At 36.0% G+C, this 12,898-nt stretch overlaps 1 protein-coding gene across 7 annotated transcripts in view; it reads right to left on the bottom strand.

The window, feature by feature from the left end:
- The window catches only part of ARHGEF12 (Rho guanine nucleotide exchange factor 12), a 165,652-nt gene that overhangs the window by 107,091 nt on the left and 45,663 nt on the right, over positions 1–12,898 (bottom strand). For 6 of the 7 annotated variants that reach the window (XM_074335326.1, XM_019718207.2, XM_019718209.2 and 3 more), the window contains exons 2-4: positions 8,249–8,272; positions 6,921–7,006; positions 5,271–5,327 (exon numbers count right to left, since the gene is read on the bottom strand). In XM_074335326.1, the coding sequence (XP_074191427.1) occupies positions 5,271–5,327; positions 6,921–7,006; positions 8,249–8,272 (167 nt within the window). The remainder of the gene's footprint in view (positions 1–5,270; positions 5,328–6,920; positions 7,007–8,248; positions 8,273–12,898) is intronic. The other variant, XM_019718206.2, reaches the window with a different exon arrangement.

Consider the following 12,898-nt stretch of genomic DNA (forward strand, 5'->3'; position numbering starts at 1 on the left):
CATTGTTCTCAGTCTAGTTGTGGAGATGCTGCTCCCTGGCCCATGTGGGAATTGAACCTATGACCTCGGCATTAGGAGCACAGTGTTCCAACAGCCTGAGCCACCCAGCCGCCCCGATTTCATTTTTTTGACTATTAGTAACAATAAGTCTCTTTTCTAAATTATATTCTCTTCTATCTTAAATTTTTTCAGAAGAAAAATCCAATTAAGATGAATCAACATTTTATTTAATCAATTCTCTATATGAAAATACCCATCCCAATCTCAACAATCACTGATTCAAAACTCAAGGAGTGCCTTCAGTGTGCCAAGCATTATGGGAGATGCAAAGACGAATATATTTGTAAGTATAAAGAACTAGATACAAAGCAGGATGCCAAAGTTCAGAAAACAAAAGCAGCTGGGCAAATCTAGGAAAGCTCCACAAAGAAGCCGGTATTTGAAATGGGCCTGAAAGGATGGGGAGGATTCTAAAAAGGAGTTACAGGAGGTAAACCTTTCAAGACAATGAGCATGGCATGAACAAAGAAAGAATACAGGCCATATTCGGGAAATAAAAATTTAAAGGAGAGTCTGGTACATTTAGGTGAATAGTAGTAAACTGAGCTAGAATGATAAATTGGAAACAAATTATGGCATATCTCAATAACTATTTGTATTTCTTAGCAACTGAATGTCCAAATTCTTAATTTAGTATATTAACGTGACAGAATACAGAAAAATAGAAAACATGAAGTGAATCAATGTGAAATTGAAGTGAAAGAAAGTTATGAGTCTATCTAATGAAATGATGAAAAACTGAACAAAGTAGTGGGGATGGAACCAAAGAGTGAGGGATGAAAAATAATGTGATGGTAAAATCAATGGGACCTTGTAAATAGTTAATTAGAGACGACCAGTTAAAGGAAGAAGTCAAAGATAACTTTAAGGAAGTAAGACTACCTTAACGGGGCTGGACAGTTGGTTAGACCACGAGCTCTGAACAACAGGGATGCCGGTTCGATTCCCACATGGGCCAGTGAGCTGCACCCTCCACAACTAGATTGAAGACAACGAGCTGCCGCTGAGCTTCCGGAGGGGCGCCGGATGGCTCAGCTGGTTAGACCGCGAGCTCTTAACAAGGTTGCTGGTTCAGATGGTGGGCTGCGCTCCCTGCAACTAAAGATTGAAAACAGCGACTGTACTTGAAGCTGAGCAGCACCCTCCATGACTAGATGGAAGGACAACGACTTGGAGCTGATGGGTCCTGAAGAAACACACTGTTCCCCAATATTCCTCAATTTAAAAAAAAAAAAAGATTACCTTAACGGAAGAATCAAAGTGCCTTTAAAAGAACCAAAAAGTCAAGAGGAAGACTGATTTGTAGCCATAGGGGACAATAATGAATTCCGTATTGGTCATTCTGAATTTGAAGGACAGTTAGATGAAAGCATTCAGCAAATAGTTAAAAGTATAAAGCTGGAAAAAGGGAGAAATACACAGGGACAGAAACTCCTGTGACATCTACATTTATAAGAGGAAAAGCAATCAAGTAAAAACAAAATAATTACAAAGAGAAAAAAACTAGGTTGACATTATAGAAACCAAAGAAAAGGCATCAGCATTGCCAAATGGTTCAGAGGGAAGGTGAGAACTGAGAAAAAGTTCATAGATTTTCAAGTAGGACATTTTGGTTTACTTTCCAGAAGAGGTCAATAAGTGAATGATTTGTAAGGACATAGAATGTTCATGTTGTGGAATGCTCTTTGCAATGTTAAAGAAGAAAACAGAAAATAAAAACTTGGTGAAAGTAAGAATCAAACCAAGAACTCTTCTTTTTACAGATACCAGAGCTTGAATAAGACAAAAACATGAATTAAAAAAACAAACAAACAAACAAAAAAAACTCTGAAGTATCCAAACTAGGATATTTCAAATACTAACAGTTCGTTTCTGTTATGAACTGAATGTTGTGTCCCCCACAAAATTCCTATGTTGAGCCCTAACCCACAATGTGATATTTGGAGATAGTGCCTTTGGGGGGTAATTATAGTTAGATGAAGTCATGAAGTAGGATCTTCTGAAGGGATTAGTGTCCATATAAGAAGAGACATCAGAGTGCCCTTTTCTCTCTCTCTCTACATGGTGTGCAACAAGGAAAGATCATGTGAGAACAAAGCAAGGAGGCCATCTATTAGCCAGAACAGCTCTCACCAGAACCCAACCATGCTGGCATCCTGATCTCATACTTCTAGCCTCCAAAACTGTGAGAAAATAAATTTCTGTTGTTTAAGCCAAATCTCTGATATTTTGTCATAGGAGCTTCAAAAAGGCATGGCTTGTTTTCATGTAAATATAATCAGCTGGAATTTCTTCATGAAACCAAGACAGAAGTTAGAAGAAGTGTTCTAGTCAAAAACTCCCATTAAGGGCCAGCCCAGTGGCTCAGGCGGTTAGAGCTCCATGCTCCTAACGCCGAAGGCTGCCGGTTCGATTCCCACATGGGCCAGTGGGCTCTCAACCACAAGGGTGCTGGTTCAACTCCTCGAGTCCCGCAAGGGATGGTGGGCAGCGCCCCCTGCAACTAAGATTGAACATGGCACCTTGAGCTGAGCTGCCGCTGAGCTCCCAGATGGCTCAGTTGGTTGGAGCGCATCCTCTCAACCACAAGGTTGCCGGTTCGACTCCCACAAGGGATGGTGGGCTGTGTCCCCTGCAACTAGAAAATGGCAACTGGACCTGGAGCTAAGCTGCACCCTCCACAAGTAAGACTGAAAGGACAACAACTTGAAGCTGAACGGCACACTCCACAACTAAGATTGAAAGGACAACTTGACTTGGAAAAAAGGCCTGGAAGTACACACTGTTCCCCAATAAAGTCCTGTTCCCCTTCCCCAATAAAATCTTAAAAAAAAAAAAAAAACTCCCATTAAATCTCTTGTATCACACACACACAAAAAAACTCCACAAAATTCCTCCATTTCAATATTGAGAAAAATAGAAAATCGTATACCATTAAAATTGCAAATCAGAAAATACATCTGTACATGATCAATAACAGACTCCAAAAAGGTACAGAGGGAAAAACAAGGGGATATGAAATAAATATTGACCTACTTCACCGGGCAGAAACTTAACAAAAGAAGTCAATATAAAACAAATGCTTGGTTTCTTTTTAAAATGAACAAAGTAAACCTACCTGATAAAAGAGGTCTAAAAATGGGTAATAAGTTTAAATAAATAATTTGTAAGTGAATAACTAGCATTTGTGTTAAGTATCCAGCTAATGAATTTTACTCCAAGACAATGTATAATCTCAAAAGTTAGAAGTTGGCTTCTTAAGAGACAGACCTTACACTAAAGCAATGTCACCAATTGTGATAACTCTACTCTCAAATTCCAGTATTTCCAAGCTTTCTTTGCCTCACTAGAGATTTTTTTTTTTTACCCATGCTAACTACATAGTCTGAAGAAGCCTCTTCACACAGGTAATAAAATATTTGTAATGTCAAAGAGATTTAATTTAGCATGCTGGCTCTGTTCAACCCTCTGATAAGTGCTTTTTTGAGGACTCATTTTCCTTCCAAAAAAGGCATTTCAAGTGTTCTCATGCAAAACACACAGAGAAGCTACATCTTACTTCTAATTACCACTTAAAATGTTTCTATTACTACCAAGCCAATGGCATTTCTGCACTAGTGCTAATATTCCTATAATTGAAATATTAACATCCAAATCAAACAGCAAGCTTTCATACATACCTATCATCCTGTCATCCAAAGCAAACATCCTATCATCTTAAGTATATAGTGAGCTTTTGCATACATACCACAGATCTAGAAAAATGGTGGGGGAGATGAAATACAATACTGGAAAGGTTACTGGAAATGAATGGAGCTATAAAGATAGTGTCCCCATTCCTAAGGAGAGAATAAACCGTAGGAAGCTCTTTATATAGAACGGAAAGAGTCTCAAGAAATTCAGAAGATATTTTTTACCTATATGGAGCCAAATACTTTGGGAGAAAGAGCATAAACTTGACATGCCATTCAGCATGGTACACATTTCCTGTTAAATCACTGTAAAAACTTTTAACTACATAGAAAAAGCACTTGTCACAAAAACCCAGGCAAAGAACTATGTGTAGGTATCTAGCAAAGAAGCATCAACTGGTTTATAACCAAATACTGGGCCTCATAATATTAAAAAGTATCTAATATTATGGGTTCAAGTGTCAGGAGATACAAATTACAAAATGTCTTAAGAGGGGGCGGGGCAGTTTCTTTTTTTCCCTTTCATATATGTCAAGCTAGGAAACAGTTGCACCTGTGGCAACTTCTACTTGAGAGATTTTTGGCTCTATTAGAGAAGACATGGTTTTCCTTTGAGGGCAAATTTGGAATCTTCTAAGAAAGAAATAACTTCTTAGTCTTTCAGAGATTATTTTCTTAGTTCCAAGCAGTATTTCTTTTTTCACTTTTTTCAAAAATCTAATTAGATTTTAACACAAGGAAAAAGGAAAGGTAAAACTGTGCAAAGGAAAACGAATAATATGAACTTGAAAAATATGGTTTATATTATACTTAGATGACAGGACACAATCGGGAAATATTAGTGTTCTAATCATGTGTTGCAAAAGTTGACCATTCAGGTTAAACCTGCTCTTTGTAAAGATTATTTTTAAAAGGTGCCATTTTGAAAATTTCCCATTCAGAATAAGCTTCGGGGAAAACTTATGAAAGGCACAGACACACTCTTCAAGTTACAATAATAAAACACTTAAGGTATGTTTACAATTGTGGATAAATTATACAAGAACAGCAATTCAAGAAGACTGAGCAGTTAAAATAAAGAAACAAAAAATAAAAATTCCAGAAAAACTGCTAATACATTAAATTATACCAGCATTCTACTTAGAGGCAAAGACTGGTAGCATTGATGAAATTCTACATGATCCAAACTCTGCAAACAGGACATGGGAAGAAGATAGCAAGAATTGAACGCCCAACCATGTTATCTAGAGGAATCCGACCCAAACATATTAGAGATAATTACTTTCCTGAACACAAACAAGATGAAAGAGAAGATGGGTAATGTGGCCTATTCTTACTCTACAAAGTTAGTTTCTAGCAACCTTAAGCTTCCACATCACAGCCACATTAAAACCCCAGGCTCCCCTTCCCTGCAATAGATCATGCCATGCAGAGCAGACAGAGGAAGGCTGCAGTTATTTTTAAAAAGGGAAACAGCATGAAGGAAGGTGCAAGGCTGGATTGGCTACATTAGCTTACCATATATCTCGGATCTACTCTCCTCTGAACTAGACTTTGTCTTCTTGGAGGAGCTATCTGCACAAGAGTGGGAGAAAAGGAGAGAGATATAGAAAATATGGAGACCAATGTAAGGGAAAAAATTCATGGGGGAAAAAAGAATGAATCATGATCAAGTTAAATCGTGCAAACACAAAGTATGAATATCACAGATGATACCACTTGAACATGAACAGCACAGGTAATGACATATTTTAAAGATTTATTGAAGAAAAGACAGTACAATAAAAATATGCTCCAACAAAACAACACATAAATACTCTACAAAATATACCATCTAATCATCTAACAATTGTAGAGATGATAAAAGCGCTAAAAGCTATAATAATCTCATGCTTTGGAGATGATCACATCACAGATGAACAATACAGAATAAGTCAATCTAACAAGACCATAACACTTTTATGAACATAGGGCAGAAACTTGTGACCCTCATTAGCAAGACAATAACTAATCATACTAATCATATAAATGAAAGCCTCTGTGCCCCATGATGTCAAAATTAAGTGTCAGAAATAAAGAATTACCTTTTAATGAATACCCAGAAGTTACACATTACATACTCCCACCACCAAAACCTCTAAATTGATTGACTGTAGTTTCATTTTCACCCACTACTAAGATGCACGTAAATTATTAACTATTCACTTTCTATTCTTCCCTTCCTAAAAAATATTTATATTTTTTTCAAAATAAAAGAGCAGTTAATACCGAAAGCATGAAGCATCTTAATCAGACAAAAAATATACCTACTCTCTATTAAAAATTAAAAATTTTATTTCTGAATAAAATATCTAAAAATAGATATGTATTTATGTATCTGGGACCTTAGCATACTTATTTTATCTTTTGTCAGGAACATACGACTGAATAAAATAGTATGTACACAAAGACCACATACAAATTTCAAGTGATGAAAGCAAAATTATCCAGCAATTTTTATAAATCAAATACTGGGTGAATTTACAAGGAGAAAGCAAAAGCCTGTATTTTACAAGATGAGTTCAAACTATATGTATAAATTTAAGAATATAAATAGTCGGAAGTCTACTAACATGAAAACTCTAGGAAAGATCAACACTACTGAAGTTGAAAGACAGCTCTGAATTTAGAATGGTTTTTGACTGAAGAAAAAAGGGATCTCTTCATTTGCTTACTCTAAAATGAGATAATTAATTTTTGAAGGTGTATTTTAATACTCAATTTACCATGATCATACCTGAACTTTCAAATGGCTACAGAAATTGGTAGTTGTTATAGACTTGATTTTATGACATACTACCTATGTCATTGATACCTATGATTTGCCTTAATACTAAGTCCTTGGTGTTACCAAAATATCCAATTATGATATAATGAATATTTCTATTACCATCACTATCTTTAAATATAATACATTCTACAATGATGCATTCATAGTATTGAAAATTAAAAATGTTTCCATTCCTCCTGAAGGCAAAAGTTTTATATTATATAACTGAAGAGGAAAGAGAGTCCTAAACAGATTGAACAGCTACTTCTAAAACAGATGTTTTGGGAAGTTATGTAGCTTAAGTTACAGTAGTCTGAAGTTCACTACTGTCAGTATTCTTTAGAAAAACAGTGTTTTACCTGCGGGATCAAAATCATGTGACGCACTGCGTTCAACTTTCTGCTTCTTATCTGTTGGTGACTCTCGATTCAAAATACTTCCATGCCTAAATTATATCAAAGCAATCAAATATTTACTACGAGACTCATTAAAATAAAAACTTAATTTAAAACTCCCAAGTGTGTCTTATAAAGAGAAACCAAGAAATCAGTTTATCTTACGCAGTCTCATAAACTTCTCTAATTCATATTTTTCAAGAAGTTTTAAAACAGACTATGCTATGTGTAATAGAGTCTATTTACTTGGTTATAAAAAGTGCTTAAAAATTATAACAGTAGTATTTAGTATTAAAGTCTATTTTCTTAGAAATAACTGCTTAAATCCTTTTAGTGGTTTTCAAAGGTTAATCATTATTATTTCCATTTAACAGAGAAGAAAACAGTGTCAAAAGTAATTAAATACATTTCCCAACCCTACATTACCTTGGTCATATTCGAAATCTCTGTGTAAATACAGCACTGATGACAGCAGTTAAAAAAAGAAAATCTCAGGGAAGCCTCACTTAAAGCATGCCTGTAGTTCTAGCCACAGCAGTCTTAGCCAGACCCTAACGACACTAGAATTATTATTTTTCCTATGGCCTAATGGCTGGGCAATAAATAAGACCATAACTATAATACATACATTACTAAGTAATTGAATTGCCAAGATTAAAATTGGTATCCTGCACTATGTCACTAAAAATGATTAATGTACAATAATTAAGAATGATATATTACCAGCATTTTAAATAATACTTATGACAATTAAGATGAGAGAAAAAAGAGATGTTGAATAACAAGTATTGAGGAAGAGGCATTTAATTCTGGGGAATTAATAAATATGGAGATATGGATATGGGCACGTATTTGAACACTATGGATTTTTTTCCTTTACTGTCTTCAAGTAAAAAAGACTAATCCAGTTTGACAAAATTCATTAACTAAAGGCAATTACAGTACTCCAGATGATAAAACACATAAAAAACTGGCAATCCATTTACACTCCCCAAGCTATTCAAAACAGAAAACAGTCACAGTAGATTTTAAAATTAAATATTTTCATAGGGAGTGACCTTAAGCATAAATTTGAACAAACTTTTCAAATGCCAAGATTAAAAACATTATCAAAACTATGCCATCTTCCAGAAAAAATAAGCAACACCTGTTATATTTTAAATGTGTAAAACATTTTGAAATATTAAACTGAAATAAATGTTTTCAAAAACTATCAAATCCACAAGAATTTCAAAGGAATGCTTCCAATTAAAATTTAACCTAAATGTGTGAAGTGCAACTAAACAACTTACCTTATAGGTTTTTTGAGGGGAAACCTAAAACAAAGAAAAACAGATAAATGTAGTTATTTCACTTATAAGACTGTCATTAAATTCATTCATTCTACTGAACTAGAATCAGGGATTTAAATTTTATGCTAATTTTCCCAAAGCAATTCAACAAACAGGTGGAGTAAGAAGCTGGGTAATATTTTTAATATCTTAATTACTTTTTTAAATCTTAAATTGCAGGTGCATTTATCATCAGCTGTCCCTGAGTATGGGTTCTCTTTTTAAAAATCCAAATAATAATAGCAACAGCTAAATTTATTGAGGGCTTACTAGATGCTAAGCACTACTCGAAACTGTTTGCACATATAATCTCATTTAATCCTAAAAAAACAACAACCATGAAGACATCATTTCTATTTTACAGATTCGGGGTCTGGGAGGGGAGGCGGCGGGTTAGTGCTGTAACAAGGCAAAGAGAAATAGTTCACCATTCAAATATTATACTTAGTTTCCCTAACAAAAAAAAGTTCCTTCTTTCCCATCACCTCTCCTCACCTCCGAAAATATCTGGCGTTGATTACTACTCTATTGATCTGTCTATCTTTTGATCATGATCAACTCATGATCCTCAATTATTTCTGTTTTTCTGTTTAGCTTTAATAACAGATCCTAGAAAAAGTTACCTTGGAGTACTATCAGTTAATCAGTTATTAAAAATATGTTCCAAAAGTGAAAGCAAAGGGTACTTTCTTGTCTTTTTTTTGTTTTGTTTTGGTTCTGTAAGTGAAAAGAACTACAGCACTTACTCCTGGTTATCTTTTATTAAAAACAATATTACTGGAGGCTTAATAACAATTTGAGGTTATACAAAAATGCTAATCCAAGTCTAAAATATGTTCTCACATTTCCTCCCATTTCTCTTTTCATTTCTGTCCTTTTTGGAAATTATCTTAACCTGTGGTATTTTATGTTCCGTTATTTAGTCTAAGCAACAAGTACAAAGTTTATCACAAATATAAGTAAAACTGGGTTTTTTAAAAAAGACTGTTAGTAAAAACAGTAATAAATACACATTTAAAAAAAGATACTTGAATGATTATTTGGCATGGGTGTAGTTACGTTAAAAAAAAACACTCCAAAGTACAAGTTTAAGTACAATTCCCTTTAACTCCCATGTAAATCAAAATTGATCCAAAAAGAGCCTAAGAAACAAAGAACTTCCCTAATAATTGATAGCATTTTAACTCACAACAAAGTTCGGAATAACAGGAAAGCGGGTTCTGGGATAAGAGAACACAGCTCTAGAGAATATAAGGATTACAAGATTACCAAATCTTCCAAAATAAAATTCATAAGTACGAGGACTGATGACCTCCTTAAGTTTGCGAACTTGCCACTATGTGCACTTACACTGGCAGCACTGTACAAACAGCTCGGTAAGATTTCATAACCTTGGTATATCAGAGTCTCACAGCTGTGTGCATGTCGACATGGGGAGAGTGTCTACCTAAGTGGTGTGCATTATTGTTGTTGCATGTTTTCATGTGCCAACACGAGAATGTCTGAGCTTGAATAAGAGCAACGAACAAACATTAAATTTCTTGTTAAACTTGGCAAGAGTGGAAGTGAAATCAGGGACATGTTAGTCCAAGTTTACGGGGATAATGCCATGGAGAAAAGGCAGTGTACAAACGGATTAAACGGTTTTCTGAAGGGGTGAGAACGTGTCACTGATGAAGAGAGGTCAGGGCAACCAGTAACAAGCAGAACTGACAAAAACGTTGCAAATAATATTCGTTGAATTGGGCATCAAAATCGTCAGCTGTCTGTGAGAAGCATAGCAGACCAAGTAAACATCGATAGAGAAACGTTTAGTTAGGAAAATCTTAACTGAAAATCTTGGCATGAGAAAAGTGTGTCCAAGAATGATCCCAAAGGACCTCACTGATGAACAAAAGCAAAGGAGAGTCGAAGTTTGCCAAGACCTTTCGGAGAGGCAAGATGATGTTTTGGGCCACGTTATCACTGGTGATGAAACATGGGTGTACCAATTTGACCCTGAAACAAAGTGTCAAAGTGCACAATGGAAGTCAGTCAATTCTCCACAACCAAGAAAGTTTCATCAATCCAAATCAAGAGTCAAAACGATGTCACTAACTTTTTTTGACATCAGAGGAATTATTCACTATGAATTTATACCAACTGGACAAACAGTTAACCAAGTTCACTATTTGGAAATGCTGAAAAGGTTGCGTGAAAAAGTTAGATGAAAACGACCTCAACTTTTTGCCAACAATTCATGGCTCTTGCATCATGACAATGCAGTAGTTCATATGGCACTGTCTGTGAGGGAGTTTTTAGCCAGTAAACAAATAACTGTATTGGAACACCCTCCCTAGTTACCTGACCTGGTCCCCAATGACTTCTTTCTTTGCCTGAAGATAAAGCAAATACTGAAAGGAACACATTTTGACGACATTCAGGACATCACGGGAAATACAACGACAGCTCTGATGGCCATTGCAGAAAAAGAGTTCCAAAATTGCTTTGAAGGATGGACTAGGTGCTGGTGTTGGTGCATAGCCTCCCAAGGGGAATACCTCGAAGGTGACCGTAGTGATATTTAGCAGTGAGATATATAGCAGTTTTTCTTGGATGAGTTCCCGAACTTACTTGTGAGAATATGTTTTTCTTTTTTAATTTATAGGTGAATATACTGTGTTTCCCCTAAAAGAAGACCTAGCCGGACCATGAGCTCTAATGCGTCCGTTGTAGCAAAAATTAATATAAGACCCGATTTTGTGTTAAATTATATTATATAAGACCTGGTCTTCTATTATGTAACACTCGGTATTATATTACATTATGTTATATTATACCTGGTCTTATACTATACTAAAATAAGACCGGGTCTTATATTAATTTTTGCTTCAAAAGACGCATTAGTGTGCTCGCTTCGGCAGCACATATACTAAAAAAGACGCATTAGAGTTGATGGTCCAGCTAGGTCTTATTTTCGGGGAAACACAGTAAGAGTTAGCAGAAGAGAATTTCCAACTGAGTTTCTGCAAAGGGTAATATTTGCAGTTACCCACGTTGGCCACTCTCCTGATAGCCATTATGAAAATTCCTACCCCAAACACTGAGGCTTACCTCAGGGACTAAAACATCCAGGAAAATTCTGGTAAAGAAGCCCCAAAGTTCCCAGACTACTGATTGTAAGACACTTTCTGAGCTATTTTCTCTTACAAAGCAATGAAAAGAAGGGGAGAAAAAGACAAAATGGAATGTAAAGATGAAGAACAAGAACTACCCGAGAGCATAACTTCCTTATCATAGTCTACTTACTACATTCATAAAGTACACATAAACAACTTTTCCCTAATAAAAACTTTAAGTCACAGAACTTCTTTTTTAATCACTAAATTTCACTTTGAAGTATGTAGTAAAACAAAAAATTATGTATGTTCATACATAACTAACAATGTCTAGGGCCTTCCTGGCTATTTCACTTGTTTCCTCAGCACTAGCTAAGAAAATCACCAAGAGAATCCCAGTTTTGTAAAATCCCTACCAGCTGGTTGATACTGAGATAGAGATGTAATCAGGTAGCTGGAAATAGGAAGCTACAACCTCAAAGAAAGTGAGGCACTAGAGTTTGTAGATTTGAGTCATCAACCCATGAATGGTCACTAAAATTCAAAAAAGCATGTAAAGATCAAGGACTAAATTCTGGGGGAAGGCAGGGGAGAGGGGATCTAGCTTCTGAACCATTGAAAATAGATGTGAGAGCCAATGAAAGAGATTAAGAAGATAAATCACAAAAGAGAAAGGGCTGTCCTAGGGACTAAGGAAGAAGAGAAACTCAATACTATCAAATGCTACAAAAGGCAGGTCTAAAGGCTCAAAATTGGTCATATGAGGTCTGACAATTACATTCATGAATTCATTCTAGAAAAAGTTCTACATACCGAACTGCTGAATATCACTACGGTCACCTTCGAAGTACTCCTGCTGGGAAGCTATGCACTGACACCAATGCCCAGTCCACCCTTCAAAGCACTTTTGGAACTCTATTTGGAATAGGTATCAGAGCTGCCATCATATTACCCTTGATGTACTGAATGTCATCAAAATATCTTCCTTTCAATATTTCCCTTATCTTCGGGAAAAGAAAAAAGTCATTGGGGGCCAGATCAGGTGAGCAGGGAGGGTGAATAACAAATACAGTTATTTGTTTACTGGCTAAAAACTCCATCACAACCCTGTGTTCCCGAGCTGTGATATCCATCTTCTCCTGCTCTCCAATACAGTTACTCCTGGTTCTGACCTTCGGACTGAGATTTACACCACTGGCACCCCCAGTCTCACCCCTTCAAACTCAAAATGAATTACCCCACTGGCTTTCCTGGTTCTCCTGTATGCCGACTGCAGATTGTGAGACTTCTCAGCCTGCATAATCATCATATCGCTACCTGTAAGGTTTGCAAAGAAGGTATGTGGGGGAGTGAAGAAGGAGACTGTCACTCTGGTATGCGCTGGTGAGTTGAACATCTTATGTGTACCTGAGTCGTGGAATTGCTGGAGCCATTTTAATACCATGAAAAAGCCAGTATGGAGAAGAATCGGGCCCAGAATGCAGCTGGAATGACGTCATAAAAATGGCAGCAT

This window comes from Rhinolophus sinicus, linkage group LG06 (assembly GCF_036562045.2).
Source record: "Rhinolophus sinicus isolate RSC01 linkage group LG06, ASM3656204v1, whole genome shotgun sequence".
NCBI lineage: Eukaryota > Metazoa > Chordata > Mammalia > Chiroptera > Rhinolophidae > Rhinolophus > Rhinolophus sinicus.